At 36.7% G+C, this 20007-nt stretch overlaps 3 protein-coding genes, 1 long non-coding RNA gene and 2 pseudogenes across 7 annotated transcripts in view; 3 read left to right on the plus strand and 3 right to left on the minus strand.

The window, feature by feature from the left end:
* LOC110265894 overlaps positions 1-2747 on the plus strand; it is a 5436-nt gene extending 2689 nt beyond the window's left edge. The window contains exon 5 of the mRNA XM_021109433.1: positions 2661-2747. Coding sequence (XP_020965092.1) covers positions 2661-2747 — 87 coding nt within the window. The remainder of the gene's footprint in view (positions 1-2660) is intronic.
* LOC107610280 (pentatricopeptide repeat-containing protein At2g36240) lies at positions 2273-7035 on the minus strand. Of its 4 annotated transcripts, none has more exons than XM_021108511.1 (5): positions 6004-7035; positions 5818-5911; positions 4552-5065; positions 3301-4386; positions 2273-3225 (listed from the first exon to the last, which is right to left on the minus strand). In XM_021108511.1, the coding sequence occupies exon 1, from the start codon at positions 7003-7005 to the stop codon at positions 6100-6102; it is 906 nt and encodes a 301-aa protein (XP_020964170.1). In that variant the 5' UTR covers positions 7006-7035; the 3' UTR covers positions 2273-3225; positions 3301-4386; positions 4552-5065; positions 5818-5911; positions 6004-6099. The 4 variants fall into 4 exon arrangements, with proteins under 4 accessions (XP_020964170.1, XP_020964171.1, XP_020964172.1 ...); XM_021108512.1 differs by having other exon boundaries at positions 4552-5068; XM_021108513.1 differs by having other exon boundaries at positions 4552-5068; positions 6004-6462.
* Positions 3763-4260, minus strand: LOC107610282 (putative disease resistance protein At4g11170). The gene has a single exon (XM_016312348.1). It carries the CDS (start codon positions 4258-4260, stop codon positions 3763-3765), a length of 498 nt encoding a protein of 165 aa, XP_016167834.1.
* The window catches only part of LOC110265895, a 91729-nt pseudogene continuing 78756 nt past the window's right edge, over positions 7035-20007 (plus strand).
* Positions 9951-11002, plus strand: LOC110265576. The gene is made up of 2 exons (XR_002351735.1): positions 9951-10053; positions 10306-11002. It is a non-coding gene; the product is annotated as an uncharacterized LOC110265576 (long non-coding RNA).
* LOC107612514 lies at positions 13546-19225 on the minus strand (annotated as a pseudogene).

The raw sequence follows: 20007 nt of genomic DNA on the forward strand, positions 1-20007 counted from the left end.
GAAATAGTGAATAGTGAAAGCAATATGTTTTCTCTATTCCAATTATTACTTGATCAATGATTGTTAAGTAAAATAATTGATTATAATGTTTTACAATCTAAAAAATCATACACACTTTCAAACTAATTTTTTTTTGGATTAAATAATTAGAGTATATAATGTTAAGAAGAATATTGCTTATCCTAAGATTTAATAGATAAAATAATCCATTGTTTTTAAGAAAATCTATTGAAATAGTGAAAGCAATATGTTTTCTCTATTCCAATTATTACTTGATCAATGATTGTTAAGTAAAATAATTGATTATAATGTTTTACAATCTAAAAAATCATACACACTTTCAAACTAATTTTTTTTTGGATTATATAATAAATAATTAGATACGAAGATACACTGATTTAGGTTACGAAGGAATTTTGGTTATTGAATATTTATATGTTGAGATCATATTTTATCTATTTATTATTATTTGAACAACTATTTCATACTATTGGTATGTCTTGCAAATTATATTTTATTTAAAATAATTGATTTATATTTTATATAGCATCTTTAAAGTATGAACCGCTTTATTCATCCATTAATAGTTGTTAAATACAAAAGTCATGTATAAAATGCCAATTGAATAAATGTATGAACGTGACTATATTTTTTGAGATGGTCAAACATTCATGTTATATAACACTATTGGTAAAAAATCTATGTTTTTTATAAATAAATAAATTAAAAAATATTTTGCAAAATAGTATAATTAATTTATAAATCTGCACATGACACTGGTCTCACTCTAATTAAATCTTAAATTTTGATGCGAATGATGAAACAAAAAATTGTTAGGTCAGAAAATTGATTTTTAATAAATATCATTTGAAAAATTATTTGATAGACAGATATATAGTTGGGATATTCTTTAAAGCACATTTCTACTGCATATACATGGCTTCTGAAAGTTTGTCTTAAACTCGTATAAACTTGCTTGGTCCGGGGCATTTCTTTTTCTTATAAAAATAATTTAATATAATATTTTGTTTAGAATAATTATGTGATATATTAATATGTGTATAAGTAATTTATACAACAATATGAAAAAAAAAAGTAATATTATCATTCTCCTCAAATTATTCATCTATATCATTTTTTAGTATTATTCATCTATATTACTGTCCTTCTTAAATATATCTGACATCTTAAAATTGACTATTAAAAAAATTGATTGAGTAAACTAGGTTATATAACGCTGTAACAAATATGATAATAAAACCCATATGATGAATAAAGTCTTAGATAAATCTTTCAAACAATCAGTTGTTTGTATATATAAAAAAAAAGTCCGAGTATGTATAATTAATTATTTTTTAATTAATCAATTGGATAATTCAACCAATTAATTAGATCCCTCTCAAACAATCAATTGGATAAAAAAGTAAAACAATCGATTGCGGTAAAAAAATATATTTTTTCACTAATCAATCGATTTTTTGAATAAAATAAAATCTATTGTTTTACGAACAATTGCAAAAAAAAAAAATTTCACTAACCAATTGATTAACTAAATATAAAAATTGATTAATTTTTTGAACATTGTAAACGGTAAAGGACTTCTGTTCACTAACCAATTAATTACTTCAATATAAAAATCGATTGAATTTTTGCCAGATTGTGATTTATGCAACTGTGATGATCGCATATCTGCCTATTCATAAACATGGTCGTCGTTGTAACAAAATTGATAGTCACAATGAAAGAAAATTCATAAATGATTACAATTATAAAACTAGATAATTAAAAAATAAATTGCTAATCATTTTGAATCCATCAAAACCAAATCCATAAAATTATATATGTCTACTTTAATCCTAAGTTACATTTGTAGAATTTATGAAGATTTTGCAAGGTAAGATGAATGAGCTATTACATGTCTCGTATAACTTATAGCTTAACTTATAGCTTAAGTTATGATAACTATAATTAATGGTGTTCGTATTTAAACAAACTCAGGCAAAATTGCTCGTGTTCATTCATGTTAAGATAAAATGTATTAGCCAATAACAAAATATTAATAAAAGTACTAATTTAACTCAGGTTAATATATTTTATAAACTAAATTAATTTAGGGTTTGACTAGCATAATATATGTATAAACATATAAGTAATGATCCATATTTAAATCTTTTTATGAATAAAGTCCAACTAAGTTATTTAACAAGATTTAATTTATGTATTTATTTATTTTATTTTTTTATCTTTAATTGTTCTTAAATTATCTTTTGAGTAAAGGACAAATAGGTCCTTGACCTTTTTTTCGCGGACATTTTCGTCCTCAAGGAATGGAAAATACATTAAAGTCCCTCACACCTTAAAAACGTGGACATTTATGTCCTTCCGTTGAATTCAGCCGTTTGCACTAGACGGAAAAAGCTGAACTGACAGAGTTGGCGCTGAGCTGGCCGTAAAGGAGGCCAGGTGGCATGGAGCATTTCGTAACAAGACATATAAGTCCCTGGAGACGAAAACGACGCCGTTTCGTTTCCTCTCCCAATCCTTCAAATTTGTCTGCCCTAATCCCTCGTATGCACAAAAAGGGCGAAGTGGGTGTTGTGGGGAGTGGGGGCAGAAAGGAAATTCTTCCTTTCAAGGCTCTCACAGTTGCTCACTTTCAGGTATTTCAGCTTCTGGGAACACACAGCAGATGGAGGAACTTGACGCAGACTCTTGCAACCAGAGATACTCACTTCTCTAAGATTTGAAGCTTTTGATAAATCTGGGAGCTCCATTAGGCTTGACGAACCATCTAGATCCACTTTCCTTAGACTTACAAGATTCTGAAATTAACTCATTAAAAGGTAGGTATACATGCATGTGTATGGCATCAAAATAATTTCACAATCTTGTTGGAATTATAAATGAAGAACAATGTTGTCTCTTTCCATACCTGTTCACCTTCCCAAAGCGTTTGAATCCACTATTGGGCATTATGATTTCAACAATTCTCTCAACACCAAAAGAAGACGGCAAAGATTTCAAAGGAAACTCATCCCAATGAAAGTAGCTTAACTTCTTTGGCAGGGATGTAATATCTTCTGGAGCACACAACTTTCTTCAGAAATCGGGTGCATGAAATCTAACAAGCTTCAGTTTTGGCATTCTTTCAAATGTCTCAGGGTGCAACCTTATCGTATCAATTTCATACATGTTTAAAGTGATACTTTGAATAGCTTGAGTTCCCTGCATAGTATGTATGTCAAAAGTAATATATATCAAAATGGGACAAAATTACAATCTGGGTAATCTTGCACTTACCTTACTGTATTTCAGTACTATATAGGTATCACAAGAATCCCATAGTCTACTGCGTTTTCCTGGATCATCTAGACATTCTTCGCGAACAATTTCACGACCCATTTCTCGAATTAAGTCATGCATTGACACACAATTGTTTGAAATGGAAATAAGAGCTTTATTAGAAAGATTTGTCAACCCGATAGTAGTTGTGTATCCACAGCAATCAAGAAGAGATTTTATCTGCTCTTCTTCTGTATTTGTATCAAAGAAACATGCAAGTTCCAAAAATATATTCCAATCATTACGATCTAACTCAATCGCAATATACTTTGGATTTTTTCATCAGGCATCTTTTCAAGTTTGGCCAGTTCACTTTCCCAATCTTGTTGAGTTTTTCCCTTTAAGGAAGGAACCCAAGATTTTTAATGCTAAAGGGAGGCCTTTGCAATAATTAAGCACCCTCTTGGATAACTCAACTTGTTATGCTTTTATAACGCAGTTTTGCTTAAAGGCATTCAAGTTGAAAAGCCAAAGAGATTCATCAGGATTCAATGTCTTAACTTCATGTATATGATCTGCATCAGCTGTAGCAAGAACATACTTATCTCTTGTTGTCACTATGATTCTGCTACTTGCCTCAAACCATGTATGTCCTCCAGATAAATCTTCCATTTGATCTGAATCATTGACATCATCAAGAACAACAAGAACCTTTGTTCGACTAAGTCTTTTCTTGGCAAAATTAGTTATCCCACCAGGCGTGACAAAGGGACTTGCATCTTCTTCCTTTAGCAGTTTGGAAAGAAGTTCTGTCTTCAAATGATCTATACCATATTTCTCAGCTCTTTCTCTTACATTGTTCAAAAAGCAAAATCCTTCAAATCCATCACACAATCTATTGAAAACTGCAGTCGCAAGAGTTGTCTTACCAACGCCGCCCATGCCCCAAAGGCCAACAATAACAGCTTCAGATTCCATGCACAACGATACTAGCTTTTCAATTGGTCCATGAATTCCAACAAGACCCTGCAAATCACCTTGGGGTGATTGGTTTAACCTTTGTAAGACACTTTGACAATTTCATCAACAAGGTCAGCATCGTTCCTGCATAATGTATAAGAGGCAAACTTATTAGTATTGTTGTTGTATTGTTTAGTTTAATGAGAGAATGTATTTATCCCTTCCATTAAAGTCTCATTTATCAAAATATACCCTAATCTAATAGTGTAGCAGAAGAAACAAAATAATCTATGAAAAAGAAACACTGACCTGAAGCTTGATGACGGTGAATGGAATCCAGACAAGTTGGCAGCTTCCTTGAGAGCATCTCTCCAGATTTGCACCCTGTCTGCAAACCTCACCTCATGATTAGCAAGCGCATGGTGATAACTTTCCTTTTGGCGGCGCACCCATGATGGGTCTACATTATGGAAAATAGGTATTATAATTTGACCATTTTGTTTCCTGCATTCCAATATTTTGGCTAGTTCTTCCAAACACCATTGGGAAGATGCATAATCCTGGCAGAATATGATCAAAGCAATTTCTGATTGTTCAATGGCTGCAAGGAGTGAGTGCAATATTTCAATTCCTTCTCTGAGCATGTAATCCACGTATGTCTTGATGTGCTTGTCCTCTAAAGCCTTGCGCAGATGGCTGAGAAAACCACGGCGAGTGTCTGTGCCTCTGAAGCTGAGGAAGACATCATACTTAATAATCTCAGAAGAAGCATGCGCAGCCATATCCTCTTCCTTGCAAAAATGATCGAAGATCACACAAGTATCTGCTTCATCAACAAACATACATATAAATGACAGGACCTAGGTGAGACAAGAAACTAAGGAGAAATCGAATGAAAATTGTAACAATAAAATTGTGTACAATCTAATTAAGTTGGAGACAAATGATGAAGATCAGAACAGAGGCTGAGGCTGGAGGAGATTGTAGCAGTGTGAGTAGAGTGAGGTTTGTTTAGACTTTAGATACATTGCGTTACGCCCTTTAAAAAATTGACAAAGTAAAATCATGCTGATGTACTCATTATTTGTATAACAGTATCTTTTATGTTCACACTTCACAGTAACCAGTACTCCCATTTTAACAATAACTGTTACTAGTAACCAATAGTCCTATTTTAACTTGTTGGATAATTGATCAAGTTTGTTTAAGATAAAGTTAAATTGATTCATCATGCATCATTCTTCAGGAGCTTCATAAAATAAAATTGCAAAACTTGATCAATCTAAAATGTCAGTCGGAAACACATGCATATATGCACATATTAGGTGTTTTAAGTAGAAACAAAAATTACATTGCCAAGACATTCCTTGGCTCTTGCCTATATCACTTGATACATTTGTTGTAAGCCATTGAAGGTGCCTTATACAAACTGAAGCGACTACACTTTTAACAAACGAAATTCTAGTAGTATACAACTATACATAGATCTCGATACTTTTTCTGTTTTGTTTCTAACTTTCTATATATAAAATGTTGAAAACATATTAGCGGAAGATGACTGATCAAGGAGCTTACAGAATCCAGCTACATTTTCACCACACCCAGGTCTCATTGAAAGAAGTCAGCATGGAGGATGCACTAGACATTGCAGTGTAAGCCCCGAAATAACCTGTGCATGAGAAACAACCAAAGATCAACTGATATTTCATGAAAGTAAGGCTTCAAATTTTGATACAATCCTATTTAAATCTATAATCTTACAATATAATCATCTGAAGGTTTTTCATATTGAGCTCTGAATCATCCATAAATCACTTATCCTAGGCTTCAATTATAATTAAACCTTGAACACTTGTATTATGTGTGGTCAAGTTTATTAGCCTGATGGTGGGTGGAGTGTCGTTGACAAGTGGATAGCGCATTCATCAATTCATTATATGAAGCAAGATCAGGTAGGAATCCCCTATCCAACATCTCATTCACCACTGACTCTCCCTCTATTTTCTGGCCCTCTCCTGTGTATCCATTAACCAAAATTTTATATGTCACGTCATCAAACCCTAAACCCTTGCTAAAAGCAAGTAATCTTAATTTATTTGCTTCCTCTGTTTGTCGCACCTTGCAAATATCCTGAAGCACACAATTGAAAGTAATAACATCTGGTATCATACCCTCTTTAAGCATCTTTTCCACCAATCTCCAAGCTTCTTTAGTCTTCCTTGAGCTTCTCAACCCATCAATCATCACAATGCAAGCAATCAAGCTCGGCACACATCCTTTCTCCCACAACTCATAAATTAGCCCCAGTGCTCTATCAACATCTCCATTCCCACACAGAGCATCGACCAAATCAAAATAATCATACCCTTTAGGCAAAACTCCCCTTTTGGAGAAATCAAGTAACAGCTCACATGCCTGCAAAACCTTTCCTTTCTCGCCAAGCCCGCGAACCAGAATCTCAAAAGTGACATTGGAGAACTCGCAACCCAAGTCAATCATCTCATGAGCCATCCCAATCCCTTCTTCAACCTTTCCCTCCCTAAACATCTTCTTAATCAAAGTGTTGAAAGTAACCACATTTGGCTCACAGCCCATCTTTCTCATCTCCTTGAACATCTCCAATGCCAACCCAAACTTCAAATTCCTACAATAACCACTGATCAAAATGTTAAAAGTGAACAGATCAGGCCTAACCCTAACCCTAACAATCTCATCATAAAACTCGAGAGCCCTATCAAGCATGCCCCATTTCACAAAATCCATGAATTATGATATTACAAACTGCAACATTAGGCCTACCGTCGATCAACCTGCACATGGAACGGAACGAGGAGACAGCTTCGTCCAATTTGCCGGCTTTGCAGTAAGCGTGGATGGCGAAGCGGAAGATGGATTCGGTGTGGGGCAGGAGAAGATGAAGTCGGAGCAGGGACAAGGGTTGGAGGCGATGAAATCGAGGAGGACGCGGAGGTGGTGGACGCGGTGGGAGAGAGCTAGGGTTTGGGCCATCCAATGGAAAGTGGAGTGGGTGTGGCGGAAAGAGTCGACGAAGGAGGCCCAGGTGAAGACGTGAAAGTCGTAGTGGGAAAAGGAAGGGTGGTGATGGAGCTTGGATTTGAGGAAATGGAGGAGAGATTCCGGGGTGAAAGGTGGGGAAAGATGCGTCTTGAGAAAGTTGAGGAGGCGGTGGTATTGGGAGTTGGGGATTGGGGTGAGTGTGAGTGTTGGTGGTGGCGGGGGGAGGGAGGGATCTGGCGGCGGAGATGAAGAGGCGACGGTAGGTGTGGTGGTGTTGCTATTGGTCTCAGCATTCCTTAACTTGCTCTGTTTCTTCCCTGACCCCGAAACCTGCGTCCAAATAATATGTTGTTACCAAAACAGAAAAATTTATGGGTACTTATGGGGATTATGATTGAATAGTAGATAGTAATGCTCACTACTACTTCTGTAAAAATTTATTGTTTGCAAATAATTAAAGAAAAAATTAATTAAAATGAAAATACCAAAAATGATGATATATTTAAATGTAGTTGGTAAGAAAATGTTGTGCTAAATTTGAGCTTATTTGGAGTAGTTTTTATCAATTTGTATGAGAAATTAAGAAATAATGATATTGCAGCATCCAATTACCATTATTATTCATTGCAGAAGAAACTAAAATGGCTTCTTTTCCTTCCATTACTTATGATGTGTTCTTAGCCATTTGGCTAAGGCTTTCAATCAAAAGCAAATTGAAACATATGTAGATTACATGCTGAGGGAAGGAACTGAAATATCACACTCACTCCTCACAGCCATTGAACAATCTCAAATCTCTTTGATCATATTCTCCCAAGACTATGCTTCTTCTACATGGTGCTTGGATGCACAGGAATGATGCTGAATTCATTGAAGAAATTGTGAAACGTGTGTTGCAAAGGTTGAACCAAGCATACCAATGTGATCCAAAAGAATTTGTTAGAACTCATGATCCAAAAGGTAAAACAACTCTTGCAAGTAAGATTTTCAGCAAGAATTTCAAGGTATATATTTTTTTGGAGAATGTAAGGGAGAGAGTTCAGAGATATGGCATGACTCATTTGAAGAAAGAGCTTCTTTCTAAACTACTAGAGGAAAAACATGTAGACCCTTTTATCATGCCTGATGGAATAACCAATTTTGCCAAAAGAAGACTTAGTCGAAAGGGAATTCTTCTTGTTCTTGATGATGTCAATGATCCAGACCAATTGCAAGATTTATGTGGGAGAGGATTTGAGTAACAACTAGGGATAAACATGTATTACTTGTTAAACAAGTTGATCACATACATGAGGTTAAGCCATTGAATGATGATGAATCTCTCAAGCTTTTTAATTTGAATGCCTTCAAACAAAACCATGACATTGAAAGAGACCAAGCTCATGCTGAGCTAACCATCAAGCTGGTTAACTATGCTAATGGCAATCCATTGGCTTTAAAAGTTTATGGAAGAAGCAAAGAAGAGTGGGAAATTCAGTTTTTGAGAATTAGTTGTTCTTGGACGAGGTACGGGGAATGTCTGTTGCGTGTTCCTCAAGGTATTGAGTCTCTTTCAGAAGAGTTGAGACTTTTTGAATGGAATGCGTGTGCCATTTGAAATCTTTGCCATCATCTTTTTGTACTGAAAACCTTGTTAAACTTATGGGAAGAGTTTCAAGTATACCGAAAACACCAATATTTCAGTTATTTTAACCGTTGATTTGAATTATAAAAAATTATATAAAATATATATTAATTAAAATTAACTGTTAAAACAACTGGAACACTGATGTTTTAGTACACTTGAAATTTTTCCAAACTTTTGGTGATGGATAGCAGGTTGGAAAAGCTTTGGGATGGTGTCCAGGTATGTAAATTTTTCTGCTCTAGTTAATCTTTTACTCTTTCCTTCTATTATCTATGTGTTAAAGTTTAAAACACAGCTAAAGATAGCCTCTACATTCATTCTTAACTTTTTAAATTTTTAGGACTAAATCTCAGTAATGGTCTCCCAGATTCAGTCCGTGCACTGATTTAGCCCCTAAGATTCCAATTGCACTATTTATGTCCTCCAGATTGCGCTCCGGACAACATAATGGTCCTTTGGTGAATTTCCTGCGTGACTCAGCGACGGCTTGCTTATGTGGCGTAGCCACTGCCACGTTGGACGTCAGAGTGTAAAGATAACATGGATTGTATTGTAAAATTCTCCAATGTAGTCCATGTCTTCATTTTTAAACCCTAAAAGTTCGTTGGCCTCCCCTCAATCTGGTTCTCTCCATCAACGTCTCCTTCTGCATCAACGTCTTCATTGAATTGATATTTTTTATTCTAAAAATCCTTTCAAACATGAATCATTATCATAAAAATAGGAATGAGTAGTCAGAAAGAAGTTATGGGCAAATAGACAGTCTGCTGCTAGGTCAAAAGAAAGGAAGATGCGCTACATCACCAAGCTTGAAAAGAGGGTACAAACATTGCAATCAGAAGCAACATCCTTGTCTGCACAATTAACTATCTTGCAGATGTGTATTAGCTAATCATCTGTATCTGATTTTACAGTATTTTCTACTTTACTCCACTTGTATCAACTTGCGACTGTGATTTATATATGTTTAAACTTCTATCTTCTCAGTGGTGTGTATTGTCATTATTTACTATGTCGCTTTCTGTTTGAAAAGCTCTTTTGGAGGAAAAATAATCAATTCATTTTGGTATCTTATGAGGAGAGGGATACAGGTGGATTGAATGCCGAAAACAATGAGCTGAAAGTGCGGGTGCAATCGATAGAGCAACAAGTTCACTTGCAAGATGGTAAGCTCATGCTGTAAACAACCTTATAATGTTTCTTAACTTATTATGGCACATTTTGATGTATTGTGTATTACTACTTGGAAATTGGAATTTTGTTGAAGTTGATACACTTGTTATACTATTGTCTTCACTTTAGAAACCATTCCATGAAAGTCAAATTTGAATTTTGAATGTGCCAAGGTAGTTGATCTTGAATCTGATCTTATATCTCAGTTGCTATAAGAATCAATTCATTTATATTTTCGTATGTAGCGCTTAACGATGCATTAAAAGAGGAAATTCAGCATTTGAGAGTCCTTACCGGACAAGCTTTGCCAAATGGAGGAGCACCTATGAACTTTGCTTCATCAGTTGGAGGAGAACAACAATTCCAATCCAAAAATCAGTCGATGCACACCATTTTAGCTGCCCAGCAGTTACAACAACTCCAAATTCGCTCACGGAAGCAACGGCATCAACAGCAGCTATTCCAAAACCATCAACCTCAGCATTTGCAACAGTTTCAGCAGCCACAACCACCACAGCAACAACATAAACATTAGCATAGAATTTAGGAACTGCACCAATTACCCTTTAGTTTGTGTTGAGTCTAGAGTTTAATTTAGGACATAGTCATTCTATTATCCCTTATTCAAGAACAGTAGAAATGGTTCTAATAGTTAGAGATTAAGGATTAGATTTTATATCTTTGCCATGCAAACTAGTCTTCTTGTACCTTTAGCTATGGTAATGGATCATGGAGGTATATTTTTTTTGTTAGCTAAATCTTGCCATCAGTTTCTTATGGTTTCAACTTTCAAGTTCAACTACACTTTTGTTTGTATTGGGCTGAGTTTTTTATTTTAGGCATAAAACCTAGAGGCTAGAGTAGACAAAAAGATACAAGATAAATGTGCTTTTCTTTTTTCTTTTTCTTAGTTAATTTGAAAGGTATTTTCTAAAATAGTTTTATATATTATTTAAATAAAATGAAACTACAGATATATCTTGTAATCTTAAAGTTGGGTTAAGCTTTCCTCCAAAAAATATCTCCTTGCCCCTTATAATAAACGAGGGATTCAAAATCACTAATTTAAATACTTTTTTCATCCCTAATTCCAATCGAAGCATTGATATTTGAATTTTATTACTAAGAATGTAACTATACTTTTACAAGAGATTATTTGAAAGAAAATACGAAAATCTCCCATGACCCTCTTCTTCCACATCACAAAGGCATTAATGAATGAGTAAGAAGCTGTAACCCTCAGTTGCAGGACTAAAATTCCATCAACATTTAACACTTGCACCTAACAGTAAGACTCATTTCTCAATTATGCATGTTCATTTTTTCTCCGAGATTGGGAATAACTATGTATGCTTTTGCTATGAACCAGCTCAGTGGTTTTGATTAGAGCTAATACTTCTTTCTGACTACTGATTCCTGTTTTTATGATAATGATTCATGTTTGAAAGGATTTTTAGAATAAAAAACATCAATTCAATGAAGACGTTGATGCAGAAGGAGACGTTGATGGAGAGAACCAGATTGAGGAGAGGCCAACAAAGTTTTAGGGTTTAAAAATGAAGACAGGGACTACATTGGGGAATTTTACAATACAATCCACGTACACTCTGACGTCTAACGTGGCAGTGGCTATGCCACACAAGCAACGCCATCGCTGAGTCACGCCGGAAATTCACCAAAGGACCATTATGTTGCCCGGAGCGCAATCTGGAGGACATAAATAGTGCAATTGGAATCTCAGGGGCTAAATCAGTACACGGGCTGAATCTGAATGACCATTATAGGGATTTAGTCAAATTTTTAGCATAATTCTCTACCATAATGACATGTCAGCTTAAGTGACAAAATTATCTTTTAATCCTTTCATTTCTAATTAAAATACTTCTCAATCCTTTTATTATGTAATAAATTAGTGTTATTGACATTAATAAGGGTAATTAAATTTTACAATTGTCTTTTATATTCAATCATTTTAATCATTTTATTATGTAATGAATTAGTGTTATTGACATTAATAAGGATAATTAAATTTTACAATTATCTTTTATATATTAACAGTAACTATAATTGTTACTTTAACAATCATAAATAAAAAAAATGGTGTTTATTCAACTAATTTTTTTGTGCAGGTGGTGTAGGTGGAAGTCCTATCGAAAAAAATTACAAGTTATAGTTTCACTAGTGTTGTTTAGAAAGGGTTCGTCCCACCGAAAATTGAGCTGTTTTCTTGGTTTGTGTTGATAGGCAGAGTGAATACCAAGGATAGACTGTGTCGATTACATGTTATTAACCAGAACGACAATATGTGTGTTTTCTGTTGTAAGTATGTGAAAACTACTTTTCACTTGTTTCTTGGGTGTGAAATCACTTGGTAGGTGTGGTGTGCGTGGCTGCGTGCCTTTGGAAGGGAGTGGACTAGTGGAGCACTCCAGATACGCTAAAACAACACTTTGAAAGCTGGACGCAATTATCAGTAAGGAAGGATGACAGAAAGAGTTGGTTCATTGAGTTCTTTGCTATTATCTGGACAATCTGGCTAGAAAGGAATGGTAGGTTCTTCCGAAATCATGCCTTGAGTGTGGTGAAAATTATCAACAAATCATTTACTATGGTAGAGACCAGGTCGTTTAAGGTTTCTAAGGATTGGAGTGGTGGTGACCCCTTTAGTTGTTGATGGCCATGTCGAAGATGACTAGGGGTGGGTTGGTGTTGGGTAGTGAGTTGCTGCTTGTAGTTTTCCCTCATTGCTCCACTGTATTGCGTTGAACTCTCTTTATTTCAAAAAAAAAAAGAAAAAGAAATAACATAGATATGTATACATCTAAATCTAAATATATATCTCTAATTTTGAAATATCCATTTATATTCATATAATAACTTTTTGTTTGGAATTGAATGGGACGCGGAAAAACTGCGTGTCTATTAATTTCCATCTAAGTTGCTATGTTTTTAATTTTTTTAATGAATTAAATGTTCTATTTTTAATTTTTTAATGGATTTAAATGTTTTATTTTAGATAATTTAATATATTTGATTAAATTATTTAATATAATATATATTAATATTTTAATATAAGTAGATAATTACTTCTTATATATGTCTCAACTTGCTTTTGGTTAAAAGACTTACCCAATCCATAAAATCATTGGGTTGGAGTCTCTCTTTAAATTCAGGAGAATAATGAAAAGGATTGGCATCATCCCCTTCATTGGAATTGCTATCATTCTCACCTACCCCTTTATTTTTACCAAATTGAATTCATATACATAAGCTTTGTATTTATTTTCTCTAACTCTCTTCCAAATGTAAGATGTCTAGTTCAATATCTTTGAAACTGAGGAAGACATCATACGTAATTTCAGAGAAGTAGCTAGTAATTGCTAGCTTAATGCAGTGAAATGACTGATGATGAATACAATTCTTGAGTGGCGATCAAGTATCGTACTGAAATGTTTTATAGTCTACTTTATTTAACAAATTGCAGGGCATTAAAATTTGAATCAAAAGCAAAATGCATAACAAGAATAAGAATAATACCAACCATTTCTTGCAGGATATCTACCAGTTCTTCCCCTGCGAGGGTAAGGGAAAGTGGTAGAACCTCCAAGGATGGGGCGAGCATGGTTTTCGTTCCGATCCGGATTCCCCAAATCATTGTAGACATCATAATCATAAATTCTTTCATGCTCCTGACGCTCCCCTTTTCCATCACCTCTTAAATTCTTCAAGTCTTCTTCTCTGTACTTAACAAGTGGAGCTGGTGTTTCACTTGGAAGATATGGCTGCACCCCATACATTTATCTACATTAGTTCAAGAATTAATTTGATAATTGATGATTAAATAGATAGGTACCTTGTTGGAGAAGAAAATGCGTGGGGATTTGTAGAGTTTAGAGTTGTAAACCCAAGAGTTGCAAACAAAATGGATGGTTCCTTGGTTTGGAACATCTTCAAGAGTTAAGGTCTTGAGGAAAAACTCAACTTGCATATAGTTCTTGATGTAAAATGCACCAGGGATTCCATGCTATCGTCCCATTCAAAATGAATGCTGAATGCAGATTCTCCAGCTCCTAAGGTTGGTAACGACGCAATAATACCTTCCAGAAATGTATCCTTTACAACTTTTCCGTTGCCATTCTCTGTATCAGAATGATGAATAATGTTATATGATCAGCAAATATTATTATTTTTTACCAGTAATAATTTATGGTGAAAACTCAGATATAGTCGACTTTACGTGAAATTGATTGCGATTAGATGATTTAACTAGTTTGACTAAATTTCCATCTAACGACTCTCGGCCATCAACTTCACATAATTTGTACTCATATTTTCATATTTACAAAAATTTTGCATATAATTTACTCTTATATTTACCAAAATTTATACGCATAAAACAATACAGTTTACACTCGTATTTTTTAAAAAATTGCTAGGTCTCAAGAGTTTCTCGTTATTGATTATTACCATCGGATTGAGTAGAACTTGTTAGAGAATCATTAGAGAATCATTAGAATCATTTTAGATCAGTTAGTATCGTTTATATTTATATAGTATATCTGTGTATTAATTGTAGGATTCTATGTCTTTATCACTTTGATTCTTCTGGCACCTATATATACCCCTTGTATATTGTACTTTCACATTACACAGAATAAAACAGAAAACACTTTCTTTAGTTTGGTCTCTTGTTTCTAACATGGTATTAAGAGTTTAGGTTGTTTTTTTTTTCAGAAACATTTGGTTTCTGGCTCCTTTATCTTGTTTCATCGGCAATACTTTGTGCTCACTTTTCGAGTCCTTCACGACGCTTTGGTTCGTCACCGCTGCTACCCTCGCCTTCTCCTCGTTGCAAGCTTTCCAACGCCACCGGAATCATCGCCAGAAGACGCCGGACGCGCCGCCACGCGCCGCCCAAAGTTGCCTATCCGCGTTCATCCGTTCTCCTTCCAGACGCATCCAGCGCCGTTGGATCAGCGTTCCAGATCCACGGCTCCGCTTCTGCCACATGTCACGCCGTTGCTCTCCCGCCCAAGCTCGACCTGCGCGCCCGACCCGACCCGACGGTTGACCCGCGTGCCATCTCGTCGCCAGCGTGTCTCCTTCCGCCTCTCAGGTGCTGCCACGTGTCGTAACATCGCTGACGTGGCACTGACGATCCTGCTGACGTGGCGCTGACGTGTCGCTGACGTGTCAGACAAGTGGGACCATTCCTAAGGTTTTTTGGTGAGCTCTTTCCGATTTTGCCCTCCGTTTTCTCATTTTCGGCTTACAAGTTGCAGTTTTTCTCTCCTCTTCATGATCTCTATATCTACTATTATGGAAAAGTCAGTTGTTTTTGCTACCACACATGAAAATGATAAATTCTGTCGAAATTGTAACCGTTTTGGGCACCACTTCTCCGTCTGTCCTTCTGTTGAATGTCGCACATGCCATCAGAAAGGTCATATTAGCTACCATTGTTCACAACTATTCTGCCATTATTGCAAGCTCTCGGGACATTTGCTTACTACCTGTCCTACTCGCCCACCACGTCGTATGCCTGCTTCTGTTGTTCATGCTACTCCTGAATCTACCACCTCTGCTCCTCTCACCTCGTCTTCTGTCTCTCTATCTGATATTGTGTCTCTCCTTCAACGACTTCTCTCCCTTTCTGGTAATACCCCTGCTGCTCTTTCGACTCCTCCAGATAATTCTAAATGGTATTTTGACTCGGGATGCTTTAATCACATGTCTCCGTCGCGAAATCTCTTCTCGTCTCTGTCTACCACTACAAATGGACCTTCTGTCAATACTGTTAATGGTTCCCTCTTGCATGCAACACACAAGGGTTCTATCTCCCAGTCGACTCTTCATCTTCCTGATACTTATTTTATTCCCAATTTAAGCTTTAATCTTATTTCTGTTGGTCAACTTGTTGATCTGGGTTTTGATGTCACTTTTTCTCTCTCTGGTTGTCGTGTACAGGATCGTCGGACGGGACAAGTCATCGGGACTGGACGTAAGGTTGGAAGGTTGTTTGAAGTCGAGAATCTTTATATTCCTCCTATACCAAATATATGTGCTGCTTCTTCTCCATCTACCCTTCACTTATGGCATCAACGTCTTGCCCACAGCTCCTTAGGAAAATTGCGTCCTCTTGTGTCTCAAGGTTTTTGGGTCAGGTTCCTAATGAATCTTTTGATTGCATTTCTTGTCAAACTGTCAAACAACCTGCTTTATCTTTTCACAATAATTCATCTCTTGCTTGCTCTCCTTTTGATCTCGTTCACTCTGATGTTTGGGGTCCCGCTCCCACTGCTTCTATGGGAGGAGCTCGATACTTTGTTGTTTTCATTGATGATTATTCACGTTTTACTTGGGTTTATTTGATGACCAATCGCCATGAGTTACCTCAGATTTATATAAACTTTGCCACTATGATTAAAACTCAGTTTTCCAAGGTCATTAAGGTTTTCGCCGTGATAATGCTATGGAATACCGTGATTCCAAACTCTTAACCTTTCTTGCAGAACAGGGTACCTTGTCTGAGTTTTCTTGCCCTGGTACGTCTCAACAAAATGGCCGAGTTGAACACAAACACCGTCACATTCTTGACTCTGTTCGTGCAATGCTTCTTTCTTCTTCGTGTCCTGAGCGTACTTGGGGTGAAGCTGTTCTTACTGTTGTTCATGTTATCAATAAAATCCCTTCTTCTGTTCTTGGTAATGTTACTCCCTTTGAGCGTCTTTATCGTACCTCCCCAGATTATAATTCTCTTCGAGTTTTTGGTTGTGTCTGTTTTGTTCTTCTTCAGCCTCATGAACATACTAAACTTGAACCTCGGGCTCGTATGTGTTGTTTCCTTGGTTATGGCACTGAACACAAGAGTTATCGTTGTTGGGATCCTCTCTCTAAACGTATTTGTATATCTCGTCATGTTGTTTTCTGGGAGCATCACATGTTTTCTCGGTTCTCCTCCTTTGAGTCTATTCCTCCTACTCAGTCACCTTTTTTCACTAACTCCAATGTTGATCTTTTTCCTAGTGATGATTCTACAGATTCTATCTCGAGTCACCCTCCACAGCCTCCTGTTCTTCCGCCTTCTCCATCTCTCGATGATTCTGGACCGGACGACGCTCCTACTCCTACCGTCATGCCGCCTCCTTCCACTCGCTGTTCCAGGGTGAGAAATCCACCTCCTCATCTTCTTGATTATCATTGCTTTTCTACTATTCTTCATCAACATGAACCTAAGTCATTCAGAGAAGCCTCCACAAATCCAAATTGGCAACAAGCAATGCAGGAAGAAATACAGGCACTTGAAAAGGCACACACTTGGGACTTGGTTGATTCTCCTTCAAATCAGGAAATTGTGGGAAGCAGATGGGTATACAAGATCAAGACTCGCTCTGATGGTTCTATTGACCGTTATAAGGCACGATTGGTTGCTCAGGGTTGTACGCAAGAGTATGGTATTGACTATGAAGAGACTTTTGCTCCTGTTGCTCGTCTCACATCTGTTCGAGCTCTTCTTGCCATTGTTGCGGTCAAAAGATGGTCTCTCAGTCAGATGGATGTGAAGAATGCATTTCTTAATGGAGATTTGAAACAGAAAGTCTATATGAAACCCCCTCCGGGTTATCTTTGTCCTTCTGGCAAAGTTTGTCTACTTCGCAAGGCACTCTATGGGCTTAAGCAAGCTCCTCGTGAATGGTTTGACAAGTTCAACACTACCATATACGGTCTTGGTTTCACTTGCAGTCCTCATGAGAATGCTCTCTTTATTCGTAAAAGTGAACGTGGAGTTGTTCTTCTACTTCTGTATGTTGATGACATGATCATTACTGGAGATGATGCTGATGGTATCTCTGATCTCAAGGCGTCCCTTCAGCATACTTTTGAGATGAAAGATCTTGGTTCTCTCAGCTATTTTCTTAGTCTAGAAGTTATATCCACCGATGATGCCATCTATCTCTCTCAAGCTAAATATGCTTCAGATCTCCTTGCTCGAGCCGGAATTACCGATAGTCGCACTGAGTCTACTCCTCTTGAGCCTAATGTTCGATTTACTCCTATGGATGGCACTGTCTTGGATAATCCTACTCTCTATTGACAGCTAGTTGGAGGACTTGTCTACTTAACTGTCACCCGACCAGACATTGCCTATCCCATTCATGTACTTAGCCAGTTCTTGTCAGCTCCTCGTACTACTCACTATGCGACAGTTCTTCGCATTCTTCGCTACATCAAAGGCACTTTATTTCATGGCCTTTATTTTTCTGCCCATTCCTCTTTGACCCTTCAGGCATACTCCGATGCTGATTGGGCTGGTGATCCCACTTATCGTCGTTCTACTACTGGTTACTGTTTGTTTCTTGGCGTGCTAAGAAGCAAACGTTCACTGCTCGCTCAAGCACCGAAGCTGAGTACCGTGCCCTCGCTGACACCACTGCTGAGGTTATCTCGATTCGTTGGCTTCTCAAAGATTTGGGTGCTCCTCAGTCATCCCCTACTGATGTTTTTTGTGACAACCGCAGTGCTATTCAGATTGCTCATAATGATATCTTTCATGAACGCACCAAACACATTGAGATTAATTGTCACTTTGTTAGGCAACGTATCCTTATTGATGCTGTTCGTCTCATTGCTGTTGGAACACTGGATCAGACTGCTGATATCTTCACGAAAGCTCATCACCCGACTCGTTTTCGGATTTTGTTATCCAAACTCAAGTTGGTATCCTTAGCTCCCACTTGAGTTTGAGGGGGGATATTAGAGAATCATTAGAGAATCATTAGAATCATTTTAGATCAGTTAGTATCGTTTATATTTTTATAGTATATCTGTGTATTAATTGTAGGATTTTATACCTTTATTACTTTGATTCTTCTGGCACCTATATATACCCCTTGTATATTGTACTTTCACATCACAGAGACTAACAGAACTGATGAGCTGGAGGGAGACACTGCGGCCTAAGAAAGCGGTGAGGGCGTCAACGGTGGAGCCAATGACGTTGATGCCGGTGCCAATGAGGCCTCCGATGTTGGCGGTGGCAGCAATATCAGTAAAGGTGTCAACGTCCAGGACATTCTTGCGCATCAAGACCACAGTCCCTTTGATCTTGTGGCCTCGGTTGAGCATTATTCCGGCTACCCCTGAAAACATCTTTGAAGTTTGAACTGTATGAAGATTTCAGAAGGAGGAGGAGGATGAGGAAAGCAAGATTGATAGGCACTGGTGTTTATGGCGGGAAATGATCATGCATGCAAGTGCTAGGTGTCAAACACACTTGATGCATAAGAGGATAAGATAAGAAGCACTTGCCATGCCCTACGCATGCAATAATAAACAATTCTATTTCTCATTGGGAATTGTTTTCCAACCCATAGTGCAAAATTGTTTTACGTAGAGATTCACATTTAATATATATATTGGGTGTTAATTTTGTCCCGTTCTTTGGGTGGCCTCAGACCTCAGTATCAGTATGATCCCAACTTATTATCCTCTGTTGAATTTCTTAATAAAACTTTTCATTGTGTGAATACAGACAATATGCTGATCTTCGTGTTCTCTTCACAATGATCTTTGCTACGTTTTGCATTTTACGTGATGCACGTGTAACTGGAGCCGCGAATGATTGAAATCATTCAAACGCTGTATCCAGAAATCATGCTCTTGTAAAAAGTAAAACCAACCTCCATAATATTTCCTCATAATCCTTTACAATCGTACCAAGGCAAAAGAAAAAGTAAAAAGGCAGGGGTCAATGTCAAAAGTTGTTGACCGGTATATATAAGTAAATTTGAATTTTCCTTACTAAGATGGGGAAATTAAGGTTTTTAACACACTGAATTCTCTGCCATAACCATTAAACAGAGCGTTTCCTGTGTCCTCAAGTTTTTTTGTTTTTAATTTAGTATCTGTTCGTGGGAAATACTGCAATGTGCAATAGTTCTAGACAA

The sequence above is a fragment of the Arachis ipaensis genome, chromosome B08 (genome assembly GCF_000816755.2).
Source record: "Arachis ipaensis cultivar K30076 chromosome B08, Araip1.1, whole genome shotgun sequence".
Classification (NCBI taxonomy): Eukaryota; Viridiplantae; Streptophyta; class Magnoliopsida; order Fabales; family Fabaceae; genus Arachis; species Arachis ipaensis.